General features: G+C 35.6%; 2 protein-coding genes across 2 annotated transcripts in view; both read right to left on the bottom strand.

Annotated features, from left to right (window-relative positions):
* Positions 1 to 259: 259 nt before the first annotated feature.
* On the bottom strand, positions 260 to 1,989 carry mid1ip1b (MID1 interacting protein 1b). The gene is made up of 2 exons (XM_079426268.1): positions 1,856 to 1,989; positions 260 to 1,290 (listed from the first exon to the last, which is right to left on the bottom strand). Exon 2 carries the CDS (start codon positions 1,270 to 1,272, stop codon positions 832 to 834), a length of 441 nt encoding a protein of 146 aa, XP_079282394.1. The 5' UTR covers positions 1,273 to 1,290; positions 1,856 to 1,989; the 3' UTR covers positions 260 to 831.
* A 2,055-nt stretch (positions 1,990 to 4,044) lies between these two features.
* tspan7 (tetraspanin 7) overlaps positions 4,045 to 26,927 on the bottom strand; it is a 33,808-nt gene continuing 10,925 nt past the window's right edge. The window contains exons 2-8 of the mRNA XM_079424947.1: positions 14,226 to 14,414; positions 14,062 to 14,136; positions 13,848 to 13,943; positions 12,920 to 13,075; positions 12,454 to 12,537; positions 10,772 to 10,854; positions 4,045 to 6,167 (exon numbers count right to left, since the gene is read on the bottom strand). Coding sequence (XP_079281073.1) covers positions 10,786 to 10,854; positions 12,454 to 12,537; positions 12,920 to 13,075; positions 13,848 to 13,943; positions 14,062 to 14,136; positions 14,226 to 14,414 — 669 coding nt within the window. The 3' untranslated portion in view covers positions 4,045 to 6,167; positions 10,772 to 10,785. The remainder of the gene's footprint in view (positions 6,168 to 10,771; positions 10,855 to 12,453; positions 12,538 to 12,919; positions 13,076 to 13,847; positions 13,944 to 14,061; positions 14,137 to 14,225; positions 14,415 to 26,927) is intronic.

Raw genomic sequence — 26,927 nt, 5'->3', positions numbered from 1 at the left:
CTCAGCAGTACGAATTGGAAAAATGCACTGCAGGTGCCCGACTCTTTCAGATGTTGCCAGGCCTTAATATAACGTGCCTGATCTCTTTGCGGGCCTCAGCAGCAGCTGTGAGCGCCAAAACACAGCCCAATGTTTGCTGAGCACGATAAGGCAAGTACACTAGGCATACTGTAAAGTGATATTTTGCAAGGAGATCCCAGAAGGAAATGATTCATTGTTAAGAGTTAAACACTTGCAGTGAGTAAAGAGTCACATCAGTGGGGTTGCATTTACAAAATTTTTATTTTCCGAACCATCTTTGTGATAGAAATAAAATACATGACAACTTTCCTTCTAGACAATTACCAGCAGTAACTGTGACGTAATCTCCAGGAATCTGTCAACATCCATAAGAAACATCATACGATTCCGTCAACGATTGACGTCATAAAGTACCAGCGGCTTTTCAGTGTTTTATACATAATTAGTGATATTAATTCTCAGCCCAGCCCGTTATAATCTACATTAATACACCGCCAAAACTACCAATGAAATGTCTTTTGAATATATTTTTTATATTTTAAAATGTTGGCTTGTTTGCTTAAATAAATCGCATTTAATTTCAAAAGCCTGTTTCCAAGCCAGTACCCAGAATGTGCAAACAACATCAAGGGTTATAAGCAGGGGAATTAAGGGTGCTTGTAAACCGGCATCGAATAGAAGTCTTTTTTCTGATCCGGGAAATTAAAGATGCACGGAAGCCACCAGGGGCCCTTTTGGCTTCAACCCCTGCTGCACCCTCTTGTGAAGTTGCGGTCCACTGGCGATGGAGGGAGTAAACTCTAATTCATTTCAATTCCCGCAGCCACCGATACCAATTTCTTGCTTGTATCTGTTTGTTAAAGTGTTTGCTTTCCGGGTGAGCTTTGCCAGAACCGTGTGCAGTCCGTTTAGATGAAAATGAAACAGCTTCTCCAAGTCCTCATCGTTCGGTTCAATGCGAGACATCTCCAGGGCCGTTGTCACATCGTGCTTTTCCTTGCGCTTCTCTTCGGCTTGAAGTACACCCCATTCGATATCGTTCCTAATTGATTTGAGGAGCACATAAGAGCCGTACATGTCTCTATCCTGGAAGGAGTTCACCTCTTTCTCCCCTTCCTGGTCCAATGGGACGTCCCTCAGCAAACTTGGCACCATAACCGTCTGGTCCATGTTGCTCACGGCACCAATAAACCGGTTCATGGAATTGAAGAGAGAGTTTTTTTGGTTGTAGGAATCGCAGATTTGCATCATCTTTGCTGTCCTATTGACCTGGAGGGTTTTGATCAGAAGCAGAACAAAGAGCAGCAGTAGATGTAGTTATTCTTGGGCTGGACGGTCCAGATAGATCTATTTATTCGCTATTACTCGTGTGCTCAGATTCCTCATGCGCTTCACTAAAGTGAGTTTCTGAAAGCACAGGTGGATTTAAAGCAAGGGCGTGGCTTGCACACGTCAATCAAACCTGTGTAACCAGATAATGTGACCTGAAACAACACAGATGCGTTAAAAATGAGTGGGGATGCACACAATATTATATAATCAAAAGAAAAATCTGTGTGAAATGCAGAATATGAGGCAGAGAAGCCAAGAAATATAAATAATAATCTTACTAATCTTTTTCAGAATATGCACAAACATGCTTTGGAATGAAATATACAGATTATTAGGTATTTAGTAAAACTAATTCGAATTGAATGTAAATATGTATTAAAACTGTATTCTGAAAGCGCATTGTGCTTCCTACCACTCCTTGATTTCATAAAGGAAGAGCCGGCCGGCAAACTAAGCGTCAAACTATCGAGTCAACAAATAACGCAAGCTTCCAAACACCCACCTTTGCTGATATTTGGCTTTCCTTAAATCCGAAAAGGTCCGTCAATGCCCAAGGAAACCGATGATAAAGTCGCTGAAAGATAACAGACTCGTCTAGCAACCGACCGAGAGTGAGGCCGCATGTAGCTCTATGCCGCTTATGAATATTCATGAGATGAGCCATCAGCCCACCACCGCTCAGCCGCTCTAGTCCAATCAGAAGCCAGTTGCCAGGAGGACGGCGCCTCTCGACAGCCAATCAGAGGGCAGAAAAGGAATCCGGCAGCGTGCCAAGGCTGCAGCTCACGGTCAAAGACACGCCAGTGGAGTGGCCGAGAAGAATACTAGAGTTCGAGGGAACTACCGGATTGATGAAAGTAGCTTCTACATTGTGCATAGAGCTCATACTTACAGTGCCACAACGCTTTCTTCATTTGCTTTATTTTCACTTACCATGCTTAAATGGCGAATACCAACTTAATATTTAATATTTTTTTGTCTATAAATGGAGCTTTCTGATCTTACCACTTTTCAAAGTTAATGGCTTTATATGCTAACAAGAAACGAAAATGCTCTTCACATCATTTTATGATAGCTGAACTATATCAAGGCAATTTTTCACAGAGAGAAAAATACAGAATACAGTCTATATTTTACATATACTTTGTTTAATGAATGGTTCAAAGATTACCGAATACCAAACTTAATATTTTAAAAACTATATTTTGTTGTGTCTATAAATGGAGCTTTCTGATCTAACCACTTTTCAAGGGCTTTATATGCCAACAAAAGTAAATAAAAATCGGAATAAGTACCCAAAAATGCTCTTCACATCATCAGAACGATATTTTATGATAGCTGAAACATATGAAAGGTACTAATTTTTCACAAAGAGACAAAAATACATAGTCTATATACTTTATTTAAAAAAAAGTTATTCCTAAAGAGACTGCAGCTACGCCAAGCCTGCACAGATCAGTGGAATTATGCAAATACTAACTTGCAAATATTATGACAAGAGGGAAAAGGGTGAATGTCATAAATCAAATACAGATCTACATACAGCCTCTCCAAAATGGATTTGTTCACTCAAGTCGCTTTTTCAGTCGTTGCTTTGAATAGTATCAAGGAAAGTGAATTGGACATTTAGTCATTTAGCAGATTATTTTATTGTAAAGAAAGATAGCACAAGAAAACTATGCAAAACATGTCACAAAAAATGAGGTTTGGGTTTTAAATGATAAAACAGTAGATAAACTGTTCAAGATGAGGACCAAATGTATTGGACACTTCGCTATCAAAAGAGGAACATGTTCACTTGTTTTGATGTTTCAGATAAAGTGTCAGACAGATTTACATTTACATTTACATTTATTCATTTAGCTGACGCTTTTATCCAAAGCGACTTACAATTGCTATATATGTCAGAGGTCGCACGCCTCTGGAGCAACTAGGGGTTAAGTGTCTTGCTCAGGGACACATTGGTGTCTCACAGTGGATTCGAACCCGGGTCTCTCACACCAAAGGCATGCGTCTTATCCACTGCGCCATCACCACCCTGATAGTAGGACATGCTTTTTGGGGGGCATTAGATCTGTTCTTTATATATGATCTTCTCATTATATGAGAAGATCATATATACATATGTTCTGTATTAAATAGATCTTCTCTAAAATCCATATCTGCATGGGCTTCCCCATGAACGCAAATCGCCACCGTTTCGTTTTTCAACAACATCGTGGTGCCATCTAGCGGTCAGAAAGGGAACAGCGTTCTGCCTTCAAGCCATGATCAAACAAGCGAGGCCAATTTCACACCATTAGGGTGACCATACGTCCTCTTTTTCCCGGACATGTCCGGACCGGGATTTCTAAATTGCCTAAAAAGTCCGGGTTTTGGCTTTGTTTTGCTATTGTTTACATACTGAAGGTAATGACTGAAAAGTAGTTTGATAGCATGCGGGCAGTGTATGACCTATAGTGCCATTCGAGAAGGTGGGATCTACAGAAAATGGTTGAAAGCAATGCAATTATGCGTTTATAATTAACGTATGTAGAGAGCATGTCAATAGGAAAACAAAGCCATAACCCAGACCTTTTAGGCAATTTAGAAATCACGACCACAACGTGTCTGGGAAAAAGACGACGTATATGGGCCTACACTCCCATCCATCCATCACAAACACACAAACTTCAAATGAAGACAAACCAGAAGCTGATAACGACAAAGAACCATTTTATTCATAGAGATCACGGTTGTTTACAATATCAACGTACATTTTGTTGGCATGCTAGCTGGTGATGCATTTTAAAAAGTTTTCTTATATTATACAAAGTATATTATTACTCCGCTCGTCTATCTGGAGATGTGTAGTTCATCACGTGTGTTCAGCAGACTATGTATTCTGGACTCTAATACTTAATGACCCATCAACACAAGGGGCAGCTGCAGAAATGGATGGTTTGACATTAATATTACAGCTACACGTCCTAAATTAGAATTAATGATCTATGAGAAAACCATACAAAACAATAACACAAAATTAAATTAAAAAAGTGAAATGCACATTGGCACACGTTAATATGGAATTCAGTTGACAGTACTTCACGATTCAAAATAAAAAGTAAAGAAAGCCAAAGACTGCAGCGATTTCTACCATACATGCAAAATAAATAAACAATAAATAAACAGCAGAGGTGTCTTAAAGCTTGGTTCATTCTTGCAAAAATGAACCAACAAAGCGCTTTATTATGCAGAAAACCTCCAGAAAACCTGCGATTATTCCACTTTATATAAAGTTGTAAATCAAATTCTTCCAGCGTTTAACTATCTGTTTTAGCGGTTCTCCTGCTAACATAATCACTCTAGCTAGCATGACATGATGCTGATTATTATTATTTTTACTTTTGAGTAAAAAGTAATATAACAGTGTCGTTTCACAAAGCGTTCTGACAAATGGTAACCTTTTTAGAGCTTTTTTTAAGGTGCAATATTTTCAAATATTTTTCTTAGCATTCTTAGAAATATCATTCTTGTTATCCTTCATATATCTCATGCAGATTGAAAATTCCCAGAGCCGATTACATTCTTAGAGTAAAAAGTCACAAAATAATAGAAAATACAGTGTCTCGGAAAGTAGATATGGTGTAAAACTGTAATTAGAACCCATAAACTGCAAAATTACCCATTAAATCGCTCATTAAACAGTGTTTGGAGATACTCTTAAAATCTGTACTCTGAAATATCTGCTTGTCTTACAATGACATAAAAGCCTCTAGTTTTAAGGGCACATGTTAAGACTTGAGTCTAAATGTATTTGAGTTCTGTACGCAGCTATATGTGGCAGAAAATTGCTTGTTTTTGGCTTTCACGACGAGACAAAATTGATGTTTTTGACTCTGTACGTGATTTTGCCGAGTCACTTTCAACCCAGCGCTGAGATGTAGAGCAAAAAATGAAGCTAAAAAAAAAAAAAAGACATTTCTGAGATAAACCCCTTTGCCAAAGATTTTACAACAGCAGCAACAACAACAACAAAAACATCGTCATCTGTATTTTTTTCTTTTTTAATAGTTTTATTCTTGAAAATGCTATTTTCAAACTAACAAATTTGCATTGAAGTCATTTTTTAGGGGTTAAGTATCACCATGTCCTAACCAGATTTGTAAAAATACTGCGCAAAGCCACAATAGCCAATCAGAATGTTTGATGTGTAATATACAGCTATCTGAACCAATGAGAATTCACTGTGGGCGGTGATACCAACTTCAATGTGACAAATAGAAACCAAGTTGACAAAATGACAGATAGATAAGAAAAAACACAGCTTTTAAATAGTTTTTCCTTCTCAAAAAATTATATATCTTGTGTTTGTTTCAAATGTTAAGTAATTTCTGTCTAAAAATAGAAAAAGTGGCAAAAACCACAGCTAACCTGAACATATTTGATATGCAGCTAGAGAGAGATTGCGATATCGACTGGCTTGTATGTGACCGGTTAGGACGCGGTGTTACAGAAACGCTGCTGACTTTACTTCTAGTGTGTGTGAGATGGTTTCCGCATGCAAGGTTTTTGTACAGAGTAAAGTACGCGTGCGCAGGAGTGCGTCTTAAAACCATTTCCTTTTCCTCGCTAACGCTGACGTTTCGAAAGGAGAGGCTTTGGTCATGTCACAACTGCATGATTAAGGAATGATGGAAAGGAGAAAAAAAGAAGACAGGAAAGACAGAATGAAAGATAAAAGGAGAGAGAATAAAAAAAAGATGAGAAAGAATGGAGTGTGCTAGCATTTTTGGGTTGCTTTCCCTTTCCAAGGTGTCGTACGTCTTCTGTGCCTGTAGAAACGGGAAAAAGGTTTAAATACATTCTGACACACAGTTTTCTTAGCACAGCTTTGGTTAGGAGATTGAAATTTAAGTTATTATTCACTGAAAATTCCTCCACTCCACTACAGTTCTAAAATTTCTCCATATTCAAAGAGGCAAGATCAAGTTTTTTTACCAAAGGGAATTCGATGAAATTCTAAGGCAATATTGCATGTATCCTCAAAAAAAAAAAAAAAAAAAAAAAAAAAAATCACAGATTGTCATCATCTTCATTTTTTTTTGTCTGTTCACATCAAGAATACAAATAAGTAAACTTAATTATGCTAAGAAAATACACTGTTGCATTTGCAGAGAATTTACCCAGAATGCATTAATTAAACAATGCAGTTGCATATACATATATACATATATACACACACACATATACATTTTAGTTCATTATTGTAATTTTTGTTAATGTAAATAAAATATATATTTTAATGATATATTATAATATAATATATATATTATATTATAGTATAAATATATTATATAATTATATAATATATAGAGAGAGAGAGAGAATTTAAATAAATATATATTCATATAAAAGTGAACAATTATGCTTATATATTATAAGTTAGCAATAACGTCACAAAACCCTCATAAATTTGGATGTTTGATATCAATATGTACAAATGAATATATATAATTGACTATTAATGTGTATCAGTGGTGGGCCGTCAGGGCCAGCAATGCCTTCTCTGCTGGCCTAAACACTATCAGAATCACTGATTAGTTTTAATATATTTTTCCTTGAATGTGTATTAAATTATTTACAATAGTCTATTCTCTTCATTTCCTAGCTTTTCTCTTGGTTGCGCTGCTTCCAGTAGCGTATATTTATATTAGAGCTCTTATCCAATCATATTTCAGCAATCGTACTGCCAGGGTCAAATAAATCTGCCTAAGGCCTTCAGAATCAGCAGTGCAGGCGTCTGTAGTTTAACATCAACGGCAATGAAATCATTGCTTTAACCAATCAGATTTCGAGTTAGCAGCTCCAGGGCCATCTAGCAGGCTTACGATAGCGTCAGCATTTTCTCGTCCTTTGATTGGATGCTCAGAGCGCACTAGTCAAAGCCAGCAAACAGCATCACTTTAAATATTTTTGTTTTCACAGTGTTATTACTGTTTCTCACCGTATATGTTGTGTACAGTGCATTCTGAAAAATATTCGCCCTCTGTAAATCTACACACTAAAGTACTAAATGACCGCGGCGAATAACAACCAGACACCTACTCGGCAACGGCGCTGTAAAAGACTCGTGAAGATGAAAAACTACTATAGTATGTTAAGTTTAATTTTTTGCTTTTATTGCTTTATGCGTTGTATTCTGATGTTATTTGCAAGATATAAAGCCATGTTTAAGTTTCCGTAAGAATATCTCAGTTTCCGAGTCGAGCTGTATGAACCGGTCTTTCTTTCCTTCGGCCGCAGCGCCACTGGCAGAGGCAGGCCGGCGGGGAGACTCTGCGTGAAGATGAGAGTCATAGGGGCATGTTAAAACAGTGGCTCTCAAACCTGTCCTGGGGACCCCCAACCACAGCATATTTTGCAAGTCTCCCTCATTTAACACACCTGATTCAACTCATCAGCTCATTAGTAGAATCTGCAAGACTTGAACTGGGTGTGGCCTATGAGAGAGGCATACAAAATATGTGGTGGCTGGGGGTCCCCAGGACTTGTTTGAGAACCACTGCGTTAAAACACATGTATACGCTTTTCTTCATCGTCCTGTATGAGTTTTATCATTTTAATGTTTTAATGTTTAATGCTTGCTTTCCCGGCAAGGCAACTAGTATTTTCCTCCCACAGCGCGCGGGCAGACCGGCAGGGAGACTCATGAAGATGAAAACCATTAAGAGTTCATTAAATTGTTAGGTCAACTTTAAAACGCATGTAATCGCCTTATTTGTTTTACACCAATGTTCTCTGCAAGGTATAAATACGTTTGAATAAATAAATGCCTGTAAGAACATCAGGTTGATTATATATGTGTCATTTTGTCAGGTTAATGATTCAGCTAGAGATGATGCGTTATGCAGGTGTGGAAACTTGATGAATTGTGTTAATTGGGTTTCTAGCTTTAGTAATATCATTCACTCTCGCAGCCTCAGATACCTGTCTGTGATGCAATGCCCTGTTACACTGCATTTCTGTGTACGAATTATGGTTTCTATAGCCATGGCATCATTACGATGGTATTAATTCATGTAGGACGCCACTGAAGGCCTAGGTGTGAAATGCATGGCCTGCCACTGATGTATATACATAACTGATACATAATTGATACACAAACACACAATTTAATGATCTTAATTTGTAAATTATTTATTGATTTATTAATTATATTTGAATTATATAATTGGTTTTATATGCATACTTTTTTCCTTTTTTACATCTATATTTATTTAATCTATATATACTTGCTTGTTCATAATGGGAAGGGCAAATTATTTATGCTGCCCTCTAAGAAAACACATACTGAAACGATTTTATTAAATATTTAAATTTTATTAAATACAAACGCCATTAGAATTACCTGAGAGTCGATTCTCCTGTGAGCTATTTGACAGTATGCTACGGCTAAAGCTAGTCAATAGCTCACATTTTTAAATGACTGCCTGTCTGTCTGTCTGTCTGTCTGTGAGTGTGTGTCTGTCTGTGTGTGTGTGTGTGTGTGTGTGTGTGTGTCTGTCTGTGTGTGTGTGTGTGTGTGTGTCTGTGAGTGTGTGTCTGTCTGTGTGTGTGTGTGTGTGTGTGTGTGCATGTTTATGTGGTTTATGAGGACACAAATTTGTATAATGACATGGGTATGAGGTATTACAATATGAAGGTGGTTTATGAGGACACTGCCTATGTCCCCGTAATTCAAAAGGCTTAAAAAACATACTAAATGGTGTTTTTTTGAAAATCTAAAAATGCACAAAGTCTCCTGTGAGGGCTAAGTTTAGGTGTAGGGTTGGTGTAGGGCAATAGCACACACAGTTTGTTCAGTATAAAAACCATTACGCCTATGGAGAGTCCCCATAAACCACAAAAAACAACATGTGTGTGTGCAGAGCTGGGTAGATTACTTACAAATTGTAATCCGTTACTGATTCCAGATTACATGACAAAAATTGTAGTCAGTAACGTAATCCATTACACATTTTAGGTAATATAATCAGATTACTTTTAGATTACTTTTGATTTAACTCGTTAATCACATTGATTTAAATAGCATTATCTTGTACCATAATGATGTAAAAAATGCGAAGAGTAAGAAAACTTGTTCCATTCATTGTAATTTACAACATAAAGTGCATGAAATATTATATTACATCAAGGTTTCCCAAACTAGGGTTCGTAAAGGAACTGCAGGGGGGTTGTGTTTAATGAAAAGCTGACAATTAATTAAATCATAAAAAAATAAAATAAATCATTTTAAATCAAACTCCCTTTCGAGGAAAGTTTCTTCACTCTGCGGCCATATTTGCAACGCCTTCTAAATCTTAATGAATGGGGGAATCCTGAAATCTCAAAAACTGCTGACTGAACTCACAATTAAATTACATATGTCAAATCAGCAACAAACATCTGAAATTAATGGCCTAGTGCTTTCTTATGCTCAAACAGCGTTTAAAAAGCTTATTTTTCAGGCTAGACCAGCCAATGCGCATGCAGAATCATAACCTGCTTGTACTGTGCATGTGCATTAGCTGGTCTAGTCAGGTTTCTATGGGAAATTCGGCCCGTTCATTTAGAAGGTGGGACTATTCCTACATAAAAAAAGATGAAATATTTGTATTTACCTGCATGCCATGTGATCATTAATCAACATCAAAGAAACCGTGAAGATGCAAATGTGATACTTAATTATAGAAATATTTATTTTAAAATCTCAGGGGTACTTAAAGCAAATATATTCGGTGAATAAGGTTTAGATGACAAAATGTTTTGGAATGCATTACATGTAACTAAGAAATGACGTGAATATGTGCATTTTAATTCATTAATAATATATGGTCAAAAAAAACCTAGTAATAATTCAAATAAAAATGAATGTGTTCATCAATAGTTGATGCAATATTGAAACCCTTCTTAAACCTGAAATTATTTTTGTAAATCCAGTGGTCAAATGCTGTCGCCACCTGAATAATGACTGATCTTTGTGTGAATGTCCACAAAAATGGAGTATAAATACATATATAATATGTATATAATCGCTAGGCTATTTTAGAAAGGAAAATGCAAAGGATGAAAAAGAGAAATTAGTGAGAATCAATCATTTATGAATAATTTATTGCTATGGTGTGAATAATATGTAATCATGTAACTGTAGTCTGATTACGAGTACTTTAAAATGTAATTTACTCTAATTACAAGTACTTCATTTTTGGAATCTGATTACGTAATCCAGATTACATCAGTTACTACCCAGCTCTGTGTGTGAGTGAGTGAGTGTGTGTGTGTGTGTGTGTGTGTGTGTGTGTGTGTGTGTGTGTGTGTGTGTGTGAGTGAGTGAGTGAGTGTGTGTGTGTGTGTGTGTGTGTGTGTGTGTGTGTGTGTCTGTGAGTGTGTGTCTCACCTGTGCACACGCCGCTACACCATCTCGTACTGATTGGCAGTGATGAATCGTGACAGACAGCAGGCCAACAGCATCCCGATCAGCTGAAAAACACACACGCAGGTGGCCGTTACCATGGTAAAGCTGTTTTCCAGGGCTTTTTTTCTGCTCCTTTTCCCAACGTAATCGCTAATTAAATTAAACTGCGATAGTCGTTACCGCCGGCTGCTCTCCCGGGTTTACGGTTATTCTAGTTATAATCATGATGAATGTTTACTGATTCCCGTTTAACCGAGCCAAAAGAATTCCGCGTGCGCGGCGGAAGATTAGACGTGTTAGCGGGAGATGTCATTGACTCGGGCCGCCTGTGTGCTCACAGATAACGTTTACAGTTCAATTAGCATCGCGTGTGCGCGGCGGAGGGGTCGAGGTGTTCCTGCGCGGCCCTTTGGACCCATTAGTACGGATGGAGCGATATCTACATAATAGTCCCGAGGCGAAGCGTGAGTGACAGAGCGCCTGATTGCGTTTGAAGCGGCACGTTCGCTCGGCTCCCGCGCCTGTGTCTATGTGTGTTTACTAAATGAGGACTGGGAAAACACAGACAGCCCGGGGTCGGCGTTCGCTGAGGGGTTGTCATGGCAGCGCGGCTTTTAGACGCGCCGTTACCCAGCGACTCATTCCGCTCCACCTGTGCGAGACAGCAGCAGCCAGCTGTTCAACTCGCTTCAGCGCTAAACGGAAAACAGACCGGAGTAAATATTAGCTCGCAAACGATCGCCTCAGATAGGATTATGAGGTCTCAGGGAGAGGGTTATGTTTAGATGAAAGACCAGTTGCGTGAGTTTTGGGGCGGGACTATCTATTTGTGACCATGGACCACAAAACCAGTCTTAAGTGTCAATTTTTTCGAAATTGAGATTTCAACGTCATATGAGAGCTGAATAAATAAGCTTTCCATTGATGTATGGTTTGTTAGGATCAGACAATATTTGGTTGAGATACAACTATTTGAAAATCTAGAATCTGAGGGTGCAAAAAAATCAAAATACTGAGAAAATCACCTTTAAAGCTGTCCAAAAGAAGTTCTTAGCAATGCATATTACTGATCAAAAATTAAGTTTTGATATATTTATGGTAGGAAATTCACTGAATATCTTCATGGAACATGATCTTTATTTAACATCCTAATGATTTTTGGCATAAAAGAAAAATGGATAATTTTGACCCATACAATGTGTTTTACAAATATACCCCAGCGACTTAAGACTGGTTTTGTGCTCCAGGGTCACATTTGTTTGACCATTCAGAGTTTTCTATATAACAGCAATCTTTTACATAGAAGGCTTAAAACTATAAATATCTAAAAAAGGTCAAAACAATCAAATGAAATGTTTTTTAAAAAATAGGTGTGAATATTTAAAATCAAATGTTTAAAATAAAAGTATAGTATAATTAAATAAGTGCAGAATATTAAAAGAGATATTTTGTTTTAAATATTTTAAAAAGTAAAAAAATATATTTAAATTAAGGGATATCTTTAAAATGTTTAAAATAAAACAAAAAAAATACTATGTTTAAAATGAAATGTATTAATGTAAAAAATGAATATAAAAAAAACTGACATTAAAAAAATTCTGATTTCCTGTAACCACACACAAAAAAAGGAGTAAAAGAGAAAAAGAATAAGTCTCCATCTTAACCTGTGAAAATGCAATTCCAAACGTTACTCCAGCAATAATGCCCATGTTAGTCTCAATGAAAGTCGTCACCAGCTCATAGCAGCCCTGAACACAACAGAAGCATTATAAATACATGAAAAACACAATCTGTGTGTGTGTGTGTGTGTGTGTGTGTGTGTGTGTTTATGTGGTTTATGAGGACACAAATTTGTATAATGACATGGGTATGACAGAGGTATTACAATATGAAGGTGGTTTATGAGGACACTGCCTATGTCCCCGTAATTCAAAAGGCTTAAAAACATACTAAATGGTGTTTTTTTGAAAATCTAAAAATGCACAAAGTCTCCTGTGAGGGCTAAGTTTAGGTGTAGGGTTGGTGTAGGGCAATAGCACACACAGTTTGTTCAGTATAAAAACCATTACGCCTATGGAGAGTCCCCATAAACCACAAAAACCAACATATGTGTGTGTGTGTGTGTGTTACCTGCTGATGGACTTTGGTGGCCACTATGGTGGCATTTCGCAGGTCTGAGGCGTTGCAGTCGGAGATGTTAGCACAGCAGCTCGGAGGAATTCCATTCACAGGGAAATAAACGCTGGAGAACCAGCTGGTATAGTTCAGAACTCCACAACAACGCAACTGAACACAGTGAGAGAGAATATCATACAGATCAGAGCTTATGACAGGTAATGCTATCTATCTATCTATCTATCTATCTATCTATCTATCTATCTGCAACCCCCTAAAAACTACCTGGAACACATTATCAACACCCTAGAAAACCGAAGCACCCAGAATACCCCCATAGCAACCACACAGAATGACCAACTACCTAACAACCAGAACATTTCTTAGCAACCCCCAACCACCCAGAATACCTTAGCAACCACACAGAATGCCCTTGCAACTGCCTAACAATCAGAAAATATCTTAGCAACACCCTAACCACCAGGAATACCTTAGCAACCCCCTAACAACCACAAAAATCCCTTGCCACTACCTAACAACCAGAAAATGTCTTGGCAACCTCCTAACCACCCAGAATACCTTAGCAACCACACAGAATGCCCGTGCAACTGCCTAACAATCAGAAAATATCAAAGCAACACCCTAACCACCCAGAATAACTTAGCAACCCCATAGCAACCACACAGAATGTCCTAACTACTACCTAACAACCAGAAAATAGCAATTACTAGTAAGACCTTAGCAAGGACTAGCAATCAATCTAACTGACATGCAAACTATAAACTTAAAGCTTTTAGAACTACTTTAAACTTCCAGTCAAGGCAGGTAACTTTGTCTTTGACTAGATTTTCTAAATTTTAATGCAGATGACAATACATTTTTCCTTACACTACATAAACAGCATTAATCAGATGAACTGATGTTAACCAGTGTTTGAACATACACTCCTCTGGACGTTGTCCACCGCGATGCTCCTCTCGTCCTGGGCATTGTAGTTCTGAATGGCCTCGTTGTACGTCCTCATAAAGGTGCCCTTGATCTGAGTAAACACACACACACAGATGTCACCAGAACAAGCTCTCCTAGTGCAAGACAGATGGAGATCTCTGAGACGCATTAAGGGTCACCGCCGGAGAATATGCCTATGCACGTCTCACCTCATGACGGAAAACAAAGCCCGAGATGCCAGCGACCAGCTCGGCCAGGAACACCAGAGACAGGAACATGGCATACTAGAGATGGAGAGAGCGAGAGAGACACGTTATCTGTTTGTTTTGGGGCGTCATTTGATGTAAAATGTGCTCCCTGAGGCTAAACTCACCAGTTTGAGCATCCATGGACTCCCGCGGCACGTGGCGAAGCATCCGAACAATCCGAACACGATGATGCTGGTCCCAGTCCCGATGAGCACGTAGGGAGCATTGGTGGAGTTCTCAGCGATCAGAGAGATGTACGGACCCAGAATGAATTTCCCCCATAATCCCACTGCTAGCAGGATTGCCCCTGTGATCTAAAGAGAAAGACAAACATTAGAACTTTTAACGTTTAACCCATCTAGTAAGTACTTTTACTCCTTTGCTACCATCTAGTGGACAATACATGAAGACAGTTATCATTCCACAACATGGAAATGATTCTCATCAGCCAGTAATGAGGTTCTGTGGCCAAATATTTGATAATAATGACCCCAATTTGAATCATTTACTAATTACTTATCAGTGTTGCTTTTAACTAAAACTAAAACTATTAAAATTAGTTTTCTGTAATTGAAATAAGATTAAATAAAGTATAATTATTAGACAAAAACACTTAACTGAAACAAGTTGAAGTACTAAAATGACTACAATTAAAAAAATAAATACATTTATAAAAAACAAAAATAGTAGTAGTTTTTAAAATAATAGAAATGACAAAAGCACATAAAATCACTAAAGCGTAAATTAAAAGTGTAAAAAGTTTAATATAATAAAAATAAACGTTTAATTAGTATTTTGTGTGTTATTTACATATTTTATGTTAAAACTAATCTGATTTGCTTTAGTATGTACTAATTAGTATAATGAAAGTTTTATATATACACCAGTTGACTTTAATTGATATATGAAAATAAAAGACCTTATCTAAAAGCACAAATTCAATCTTTGTTACTGGGATTTGTCATAAAAAAACTAAATAAATAAATAGAAAAGTTGTTTTACAAATAAACATTTTAAAACAGAACCAGAATAATTTATATCTTGAATAAAAATGCATATAAACTCCAGCCTACAAATCTCTTTTTTTTTTTCTAGAATTTTTTTACATACTGAAAGCATAATGTATTTAATATTTTCCCCTTATTTTATAATAGGGGAATTATTTTATAATTATTTTTTATAGTTTAGTCACACAAGGGTGTACCATAAACAACCATTCAATCTGTTTCAGTGTGTTGACCAGAAGAGGGCACCGGTGTATTTCTCCATCACTAGAAGGTTCTATGACACATGGGACTCATTGAGGGGTGGCGGGATGTCACGTAATAGATGATCGGCCAAACAGAGACACAACTATTCTTAGAAAAATACATAAGCCTGGTTAAAATATGCATCTAAACATGTTTAATCTTTCCGGTTTCATCTAGACTTCACTTACAAAAAAGTGCCATGGCATTACCATGTTCTGAACATGAACCAAGGCAATCTGTTAAACGGTATTGGATTATGCTAATCATTGAGGGCATTCAATTAATAATTGTAATCATTTTTAGTTTAGAAACTAGGTGGAACAGATTGTGTTTCAGCTGTTTGGATCATTCTGTCAGCGTTTATTAATTTTTATCAGCAGTTGGAGGGCACATGAAAGCCGATGGGAGAAAGTCGCCTTTGGCTGCTTGTGCTGAACCAGTTTAGCCTGCTAGCAGACGGACCACAGATTCAACACGACGAACTGAACCCGGATCAACACATACAGGACATTTCTACATGTAATCATCACTGCATGTAATCGTCTGAAATGCCATGACTAATATCCAAGCAATAGTGTGGAGTTAGCGAGCACACACAATGCTACCCACAGAAACGGCCATAAATAAGTGAACCCACATCCCACTCAGAACAAGTTGATGCCGTCATATTGCCATATCCATTTTTATGGATATGCTGATGATGGTGTGAAGAGCTACTGTGGCACAAGCTAAACTCAATAGTGAGCTGCCTTGGTGCCTACTGTCTACATAGGCAGCAACATTTTAAGGCAGCATACTAACTAAAAAGAAACCTTATGCGACATAATATAATTTAAGAGTTCCAAATTGTAGGTGCATCCCGAATAATGTACTTATGCACTATTCTATGACGTTTTGTAGTATAAATACCATGAGAAGTGCATTCACATTGAAAATTCCAAAAAGAAAGTGTACTTTATACACAGTTGATGCACTTAAATTGCCAAAAAAACAAAAACAAAGTGTGGAATGTTGGACACTTTATATACTCAACAGTTGCAGCTTTAATTTTGCCGCACAGGGGGAGGGGCTATCAGACTCAGATTAAAATAAAACTGATAAAATTCATACACTACATGTTTGAGTACATCGTGTATAAGAGCATGGTGTATAAGTGCATCATTTGCATCAGTTGCTAAGCTAACTGTTCAAAATCTTGTACAAAACAATGACTCAAATTAGCACAAAATTTACACAGCACCCACAAATATACTTTTTGCCATTAGCCTAACATGTAACTAAGCTAACAGTGCAACAAAACTCGAATGAACAAAATGTATTGCAAAATATACATAACGCACAAATGTGTTAAACATGCTAAATGTTAAATTTTTTGTCATTAGCATGTTACTAAGCTAACAGTGAAACAACAATACTTGAATGAGCACAAAATACAGCAAAATATACATTAACACTCAAATGTTACATTTTAAATACTACCCACAGCACTTGTCATTAGCATGTTGCTAAGCTAACACTGCAACAACAATACTTTAGCAAAAATATGAATAGTAAAGTACGCATAAAACACCAATATGTTAAATACTGCCATGGTACTTTTTGTCATTAGCTTGTTGCTAACAACATGATACTTCAACAGGCATAAAAAAAATACAGTAAAATACACAAATGTTGGCTAAAATGATACATTTTTAATTTCACTGAACATTTTTTGGACATGGTAACATGGTAATACTGTTTTCACCATTCTAATATCACATATATAAAGTACTATGATGTTAAAATCTGATAGCTACAGTATCACAGCAGTATTTTTATGTTATGTTGTCGAAAGTACCAAAAAGCACCATGGAAATGCTGGACATGTACAATGGTAATTTTTGGAATTATTTGTAAGTGAATGACGCAATACTCCAATTAGCAACAAAAAAATACAACACACACTAGTATTGACTGAAATCATTTGAAATAACTTTTTTTTACATTTTACCATAGTAATACCATGTTTTTTTTTTCGGAATATATACTATGCTAATACCACATATCAATATATAGTACAATGGTATTAAAATTTGACACTGCAATTGTATCGTCTTTTTGTCGTTAACATGTTGATACGCTAACAAGGTGATACGTTAGCTTTAAATGGTATCCAGGAAGACTAGACACTAGGATTTGAGAAAAAGTTGTATCCATCCTAATCTCAATGGTAGCACCATGTTGTCATTCAGACCATGTCCACCACCGCATAGAGGACACAACGTCCCATCTCCATCTCACACTGAGACAGAGAGACGGAGAGAGAAGGAGAAAGTGCACAGATGGTGTGACTCATCAGGGATCCGAGAGAGAGAGGAGGAAACAACTCTTAACTTTCAGGAAATAAAGCGTAAAGTGTGAAGAACTTTAAAAACCCTTGAGAAAGAAGATACGAGGAGACAGAAAGGGCCATTAACGTTTATCTTTGACAGAGAGCTCTACTGTCTTTTTATTTTAAAGCTGTAGATGGGGGGAAAAAACAAACAACAACAAAAAAACGTCCGGGTCACTTTTACAAAAAATATACAGTGAAATATACAGCATAATAATATCTGCCTTTTTGTTTTTATCATTCTTATTATTCTCATTACCATAACACAAATAATCATCATTACCACAATGTAATAAAATTTAATTGTAATTTTCGTAACACAAATAAGTAAATAAATATCATATTACCATAATGCAAAAAAATTATAAGTACCATAACGTGAATAAATACCATCATTGTCACAATGTAAAAAAAAATATTATTTCTAATAATCATAATGTGAATAAATAAATAATTAAATATCATAATTACCATAATGCAAAAAATAAAACAAACCATTCCAATTAGCATATGGCAAATAAATAAATGTCATCATTACAACAATAAAAATAAAAACTATAATGTAAAACACAATTTTAATGACCATAACGCAAATAAATACCATCATTACCATAATGCAACAAAAAATATCATTCTATTTACATAATGCAAATAAATAAATGAATAAATACTATCATTACCATGAAGCAAAAATTGTAATTACATGTAAATAACCAAATACACAAACAAATAAATAAATACCATCATTACCATAATGAAAAATAAAAATATCATTCTAATTACCTTATAGGTAAATAGGCTTCATTTTCTTTACATAAAATATAATTTATTACATAACTTTTCATAGCGTTCTTTTGAGTTTTTAGAAATATGAGTCATTTCGGGAGATTCACCAGGATGTTCTAGGAAGGACTGAGACAAAAACAAAGAAAGAGAAAGAAATGACCAGCCATCCACTATGCATATATCATGACGCAAAACTACACCGAAGAGTGGAACTTGTGTTTTCTGTGTGAAAGCTGGCAGAAAAAAATGTTTTATTGAGCAAAAGAATATAAATTATTCAGCAGTACGTCTGTCATCCTCTCTCTCTCTCTCCGTCTTAGCCAGCAGTCTGTTAAATAATGATGCATAAAACCCTGTTAACCCAAGAAAACCTGCGAGATCACTAAACTTTCAAAACTACTAATGCACTTTCTTTCAGAGGTTTTATCAGTTCATGTATTCCCTGGGAATCAAACCCATGACCTTGGTGTTGCGAGCGCTTGGTTTATATTAGCTCAGAGCGATAGAGATTGGACTTGGAGTAGCTCTGAGATCTAGTCATTGCTTTTTCATTTTACCCACAAAGAGCCGATATTAAACAGGATCTCAGCCACATGTTTCTGAACGAGACGCTTTCTATCCCCTGACACTCGCATTTGTCTGCTAACGCAACGTGAAGCGTTCATTTCTTCAAATGAATCTCAAATTGATGCGGCTCGGCAGCATTCATCTTTGATATGTCAGCAGCGCCTCTTGAGTTACAGACAATTTAGAGCTTACATAAAAAAAGAGAAAAAATCTATTAGAGCTCTCGTCGTCGAGGAAAACGCTCCATGACAGCAGAAGAGGCGGGTGCCATGGCAACGTTTCCATAGTGACATGTAAATTCTATGCTTTCCTGTGGCGTTCTCAATTATGCATTTTTCGGGAAATATTAAGAATCAAGGAGCAACGCCAGCAAATGGAGTCCATTTTTATGTTTATGCAGCGGCTACAGCTTCCACTTTTAGATGATTCTTTTTTGAACATGAACAGCCACTATTTACAACAACGTTAACAGTAATGTGTTGTAGTTTTTAGTCCATTTTAACAATTCTTACCATTCTTGCCTCCGTGGCATAAATTAACAGTAATTATACATGCAAAAAATGACAAGAATGAAAACATCTGAAAAAAAGAAGAAAATTGTCAAATTTATTTATTGAAAAAGCAAATAAAAAAATAAACAGAAAATTGCATTATAATCAGAGGTGGGTAGTAACGAGTTACATTTACTTCGTTACATTTACTAGAGTAAATTTTTTGGGTAACTAATACTTTTAGAGTATATTTAAAAATGGGTACTTTTACTCTTACTCAAGTACATTTTTAGTGAAAAAACGGTACTTTTACTTAGTTACTGTGGGCGACGCTCCTCTCGTTACTTTATCTTATTGCAATACGTAATAATAAAGTAAAAAATGCTTCAGTTTATTCCAAACGCGCCGTCTACTTTTCTCTGGGCAATGAACGATGCCCATTCGCGAATGATTCATTCTTTTGAGTCAATTCTGTTCGAAGGCTCGAACAAACCTGTTGGCAAACCAGTGAATCGGTTCGTGAATCAGTTTGAATGATTCGTTCAGTTCCCTGCCGCACGCGCTGAGTCTGAAGCGGTTCTCTCTCAGATAACAGAAAGTTTAAGAACATCAAGAGCGATGAAGACGTGGCTTTGGATCTACAGTCAGGTGAAAGCAAATCTGAAAAGGCTATGGTTTGCTAGGTATGAAGATCTTTATTAGATGAACAGTGCTGTCGGTTCCACAGGTATAGATTCGATTGCACTGACTACACGATACCACTATGACATTACCAGTTAGTTATAAATGTACCTTATACATTAAATACAATCCAGAATTTATTCAGTATAAGCTGTCACAGAGTATGAAATGAACACCCGCCAAACCCGCGTTAGTTCCAGGAGGAATGCCTTTGCTTAGACACAATTAATATTGATATTTTCACAATATTTACGCTTGCAGAAATAAAATCTACATTTGTTTACGTTTTGCGGAACAGACAGAAGAGATCCATCATATGCATTTATTTCGTTATGTTCAGATGTTCAGTAGCGGTCTTGTGAGGAGATTTCTCTCTTCTCCATGTCAGAGGTTATATACATATATAAATAATACATAATTAATAATTCATGAATAACAATTAATATACTTTAAAATATAATTTAATTCAGTGATGCAAATCTGAATCTTTATCAGCTGTTACTCCAGTTTTCAGAGTCATATGATCCTTCAGCAATCATTCTAATATATTGATTTATTATCAGTGTTGTTGAAAAAACAGCATATGCTAGTTAAGTATGTTTTGAAGCTGGGATGCTGATTTATGCTGGTCATGTGCTGGTCTTAAGCTGCTCGGACCATTAAACCAGCTCAAACCAGCATCCCATATGCTTCAAAACATACCTATACCAGCATATGCTGTTTTTTTCAACAGGGATTTGCAGTTTTTTTTTTGGAACGTGACATTTTGTTAAGGATTTTTTTTTATGAATAGAAGGTTAAAAGAATAGCATTGATAATAAATCAACATATTGGAATGATTTCTGAAGGATTATGTGACACTGAAGACTGGCATAAAGGCTAATAAAAATTAAGATTTGCGTCACTGAAATAAATTACATTAAAAAAAAATCTTTTGAACGGCAGTGTGTATGTATATGTATGTGTGTGTGTGTGTGTGTGTAAATTGTATCTAAATATCTATAAATCTAAATAAAAAGACTATATTCAGTATATGATCCAAAGTAACTAGTAACTAACTACTTGAGTAGTTTTTTTATCCGATACTTTTTTACTCTTACTCAAGTAACTATTCAGACTATTACTTTTACTTTTACTTGAGTAAATATTTCTACAAGTACTTTTACTTTTACTTGAGTACAGTTTTTGGCTACTCTACACACCTCTGATTATAATATATGCTCTATAAAGTATAAAGATTCAACAACTTGCATTTTTACTCTTTTGCCCGTTTACCTGAGTGTTATATTATTTTTCTTGAATATTATTTTATTTATTTAGATGAACAACAAAAAACAAACAATATACAACAAAAAGGAGTATTACATTCTTTTTTGTTGTTGTTTTATTTATAAAGTGTTATATTGTTTATTATTTTTATTTTATTTTATGAACAACAAAAAATATGCAACAAAAATGAAGGACTATATTCTATTTAATCTATTATTTTTTAATAAATGTTTTATTCACACAAAAACCAAACAATAAACAAAAAAAGAAAGTTATATGTTGTATTGATTATATATTTTTTTATTTAAATGACCAACAAAACCAAAACAATACAAAAATAAAGTATTGTATTCTATTTTAGTTTTAATAAAGTGTTATAGTCTTTCTTTCTTGAATATTTATTTATTTTATTTTATTTATTTTGATATGAACAACAAAAACAAAAAAATATACTGTACAACAAAAATGAAGGACTATATTAAATCTTTTTATTAGTTTGTATATAAACAAAAACCAAACAACAAACACAAAAAATAAAGTTATGTTGCATTGATTATATTATTTTAATTTTATATGAACAACAAAACCAAAATATTCCATTCTATTTTTTAAACAATATACAACAAAAATTGTTATATTCTATTTTTAAAAAGTGTTATATTCTTTCTTTCTTGAATATTATTTTTATTCATTTTATAGGAACAAAACTTTTAAAAATAAATTATACTAATTTTGTAGTATTTTTATATGAACAAATATATGCACAAAAAAATATATATATTTTTTATATTAGTTGTACTAAGTTTTATATGAAGTTACGAACAACAAAAACCAAGCAACATACAAAAATTTGACATTTTCCTTTAAATTCACAACCTTGAATGGAAACCTTAGGAGAGAAGGAAACGTATCAACACCTCAGACCAACCGACGCATGTTCACAACATTTTAGCCATCAAGCTAATTAACTCAGAGAGCCAGAGCTTCTGCTGCAGACAGGAACTGACTGTTCTCCATTTCTCTGTGTGTCTGGAGCGAGTGTGAGAGAGAGAACGGGCCACAGAGAGACACTATCATGAAAAGGGGACCCGAGAGGAAACGAGAGCGCAGGAGAAAAGCCATCCTGCTCTTTGCATTTCAAATTCCTGATCAAAGCCGCTGTTGTTCTGTGGCCTTGAATCTGCTCAAAGGAACAAGTGTGTGTGTGTGTGTGTGTGTGTGTGTGCGTGTGATAGAGAGTTTTTTTTTTTACTGGGATCAAAATGGTGTAAAAAAAAAAAAAAGGTTTAAATAAAATGAAATAAAATAAAACATTAAAATCACTAACCACAAACTGTTAAAACTATTTAGTGTTGTATTAAAATGGCATGTTGTTTCTAAAATTAAAATATATTAAAAAAGTGAAAACTAATTACAATTAACATGTGACAAAATGGCAAAGAATATCTATAAGCTTAATATCTAAGCTTATAGATATTAAGTTATTCAGAAATAATGTAATATAATCTTTTACAGTTTTAATAAATAAGTAGTTTATTTAAGGGGGTTTCAAAAAAGTAATAAAAAGGTACATAATGATAAATACACAAATTAAAATAAAAAATTATATATATATATATATATATATATATATATATATATATATATATAATATCGGCATCTGTAGCAGCTGTCAAAAACCCAATATCGGTCGACCACTACTTAAAAATGACAATGTTTATCAAATTAAATAATATTATATAATATAATACAAAAAAAATATTTAAAATAAGTGAAAACTATTTATAATTAGTAATTACAATAATATAATATTTCACTTAATTTTTTCTTTAATTTTTTTCTATTAAGATGACAGTGTATCTTTTTCTACACACTAATGTCAAAATAACTGAATTTGTTAAAACCATTGTTGACCCCAAAACTTCATATCATCATTTCCAAATCAGTGCAATCAAAATATAAGATTTGCCTTCATCTTACATTAGCCTTTCCAAACCTAGAAGTCTCATAATCCACTAAGAGCATTAAAAACACACCGTCACTCATACTGTCGTGATGTTATCACTGCAGGAAGTCCCCACAAACAGCCACAGTCAACTAAAGCCAGCAGGCACTAACAGTGCTGTACTTTTCACCATGTTTCAACTCGGAGATTGTTGAGCACAACAAATGTTCTCCACTGTCATCCAGCTGTAGGAGAAATCTGTATCCATGGCAACAGGAATCCCAAAACCCGCTGTAATCTCAATCCACCCATCAATGCCAAAACAAACAGACGTTCACGTCAGGCTCCTGTGAGGCCTGTCATCATTTAACCAATACCTCATATCTCACTAATAAATGTTTTTTTTTATTTATTTTTTTTAATTGGACTCTTTTAATTGGATTTTAAATGTTTTTGTGTTTAATGTCTTAACTTTTAAAAAGTGGCTGGGAAAGACGGAGGTAGAGCTTATTATGTGATGCACAACTGATTTAATATAGCCTAATCTTTTACAGTTTTGGTAAAGAAGTAGTTTATTTCAGGGGTTTTCAAACTGGGGTACAAAAAAAAAAAAAAAAAAAAGTGTTAAAAAAAAAGGAACCAAGATTTTGGATATGACCAAAATCTTATATCACGATACGAGTAATTTTATAACATAGAATATAACAGAAGTTTCATAATTCTTGTCACCAGTGTCAATATCACAAAAAAAGTTAAATAAGATGATTAAATAAGAAACTAGCCTAATTGCAAGCAACGTAACAAAAAAAAACTACATTACAACAAATAAATAAGAAATGTTACGTTGTATAGAGTAAATCAAATGTTTAAAAACACTGCATATTCTTCATTGTGTAAATTAAATATATATTTCTTCGTATTAAAGTTACAAATGTGATTAAGTCAAAAGCAGTCAGACATTTTCTCTGTTTTGTTGTTTGATTAATATGAATGACAGACAGCAGGGATATTAGACTGCTGTCACTTTAAGAGCTGCCTAGATCCTATATACTGTTACACATGTGTTTTCTTTCTCAGCTGTTTGTTTTCACTTAAGACCTAAATTACTGTGTTAACAAGGATACATGCAAAGATGGGCATTTTGACACATACAAGTGTGTATTTAACCGTTCAAGGTCTATTTAGTGGCAAAAATACAGTAACTTCGTTCAGTACTTCCACGCTCTATGGGGTCGACAATATAATTGGCCCGGTGGCCCGGACTTACTTTTAAAACCGTCAGGGCCACCAGATCGCTCCAACCACTAGCCCGGTGGGGCCAGTAAAAATAATGCCTCGATTAAAAAAAGTCTAATTTCACATTAATTACCTGTGGTTCTGTGTTTTGATTTCTGTTAAATCGTCTCGGTAACCACCGCTAACACGTTACGTGATCCCGACAGCCTTACAGATGCAGCGGGTTTATGCGCGTTTATGCGTCTGCACCGCCTTGCTCGCTCCCGCGGTCACGCACGCAAACTGCACACTGCTGCTCAGCACCTACCTATAGCTACTATTAAGCTAGGCTACATGTTTCTGAAACCCCCATCACTTGGCCAAACGCTGGGTAAAAAAGAGAAGGCAAGGAAGAGAAAATAACCAGAGGAATTGAGGGAAAGCGAAAGGGAATACGAAAAGAAAAGGCAGAGAAAGTTTCAGCCCCAGTGGCGAGACCGCTGGAATTGGCTGGGCTTAGGGGTGTGCGATATGACGATTTTTGATCGTGCACGATAAAAATGTCTCCACCATCTGCTTTTGAATAAATATCGTAGTATTGTGCTACAGCACACATTGTCAAATACAGTTCTGGCGCCTCCGTCTCTATATACTGTACAACACGACATACAGCAGTAGAGTTACTCTGACAGGACACTGCACTTATTCGCGATCGCAAAAGTACATTATTTGCACACAAGCCTTGCTGGTTAAATGTTTCATTCGCGCGCTGGTCTGACGTGCGCGTTTTCTGAGCGCATACACCTGAAGCACGCGCACTAAAAAGCCTGTCTAACAGCGCCTGATTACTCAACCAAGTTATCTTTTGCGCTAATACTGTCAAAACACACAAGGTTTACATACAGACTCAGTTGGTTATCTCTAAAATGAAAGTAAATAGTTAAGAGAGAAACGGATGCGTGCCTGTATATTAGATGTGTGCAGCTCTTAAAGGGACAGGACACTAAACATGCTGTCGACTGTCATTAAAGGGATAGTTCACCCTAAAATTTAATTTACATGTTGTCCCAAACCACTATTAATTTTTGGGGGAGCTATTCATTTAACGTTAACAAAACAACAAAACGCAAAGAGAAAAATCACTCACTATTCTTGACTGAAAAACTTTAATACAGTTGCTTTAGGAATCAGTCTATCTAGTGTTTTATTTTTATATTTGTTCATTTAATTTCATTGAATGCTCTGCTAAATACACCTATTGTACCTGAAAATAAAGCACTGTTTGTTTTATTTGTATATTATGTGTATTTGTAATATGTATCTTTGTTCTTATTTTTTAATAAGAAAAATAAAATAATGACAAAGATTTTTTATCTTCGCCCACTTTGGCCTAAATATCTGCCATGCATCTTTGTCTTTCTAGTTTGGCTGTAATGCTCAGACAACTTGTAAAACCAACATGACAAAGAATCGTGATAAAATCGTGAATCGTGATATTTCTAAAAAAAAACGTGATATGATATTTTTCCCATATCGCCCACCCCTAGCTGGGCTACGATCAAGAAAAAAAAGAGGTTTACTGTGAGCTCTGCAGATCAATGCCCACATATGCAGACAAGTAAGTTAGAGAAAAGTTAACGTGTATGAAACCTATGGTATGAACATAATATAATGAATTGCTGTGTGACTACAGAGAATGAATCCTATGCAATAGGTTTATTTGCACTTGTTTCATGTTTTTGCACAGTTTTGCTGCACTTTGCACTAAACCTACCTTAAAAAAAATAAATGTTATTCATGTTGTTCAAGCAAACTGTTCTTTTTCGTGATTATTGGGATCAATACCGACGCGTTGACCTGGGCCAGTGAACTTCAAAAGACACTGGCCCAGAGGGCCAGTGGCAAATTTCCCTTATTGTCTACCCCTGACTGCACCGTCTTCACGTTTGCAGGTCTCTCAGACAGCGAGTGCATATAGCAAAATGATTTTGTTCCCAGCTGATTGTATATCAGTGACTTAAAATCACTTGTTTTTAAAAACTTGTGCTTAAAAACGCATGCAAACGATACGTTTACGTGACCACGAAGCACAGCAATGTCACGTGAATATGTAACAGCGAAAGAGACGATGCAAAATCTCTACCGATTAATCAGGTCTACCAGAATATCGCACACCCCTACATACATGAACTAATAAATAAAACATTACCGTAATTAGCGAAAAATAAATGAAATGCAAATAACAACATTAA

This window comes from Barbus barbus (genome assembly GCF_936440315.1).
Source record: "Barbus barbus genome assembly, chromosome: 9".
Taxonomy (NCBI): Eukaryota; Metazoa; Chordata; class Actinopteri; order Cypriniformes; family Cyprinidae; genus Barbus; species Barbus barbus.
This window is presented reverse-complemented; position numbering and strand designations above follow the sequence as displayed.

Bases quoted from the DNA above. Each gene is read 5' to 3' on its own strand.
- mid1ip1b (XM_079426268.1), bottom strand. From the start codon at position 1,272: ATGATGCAAATCTGCGATTCCTACAACCAAAAAAACTCTCTCTTCAAT.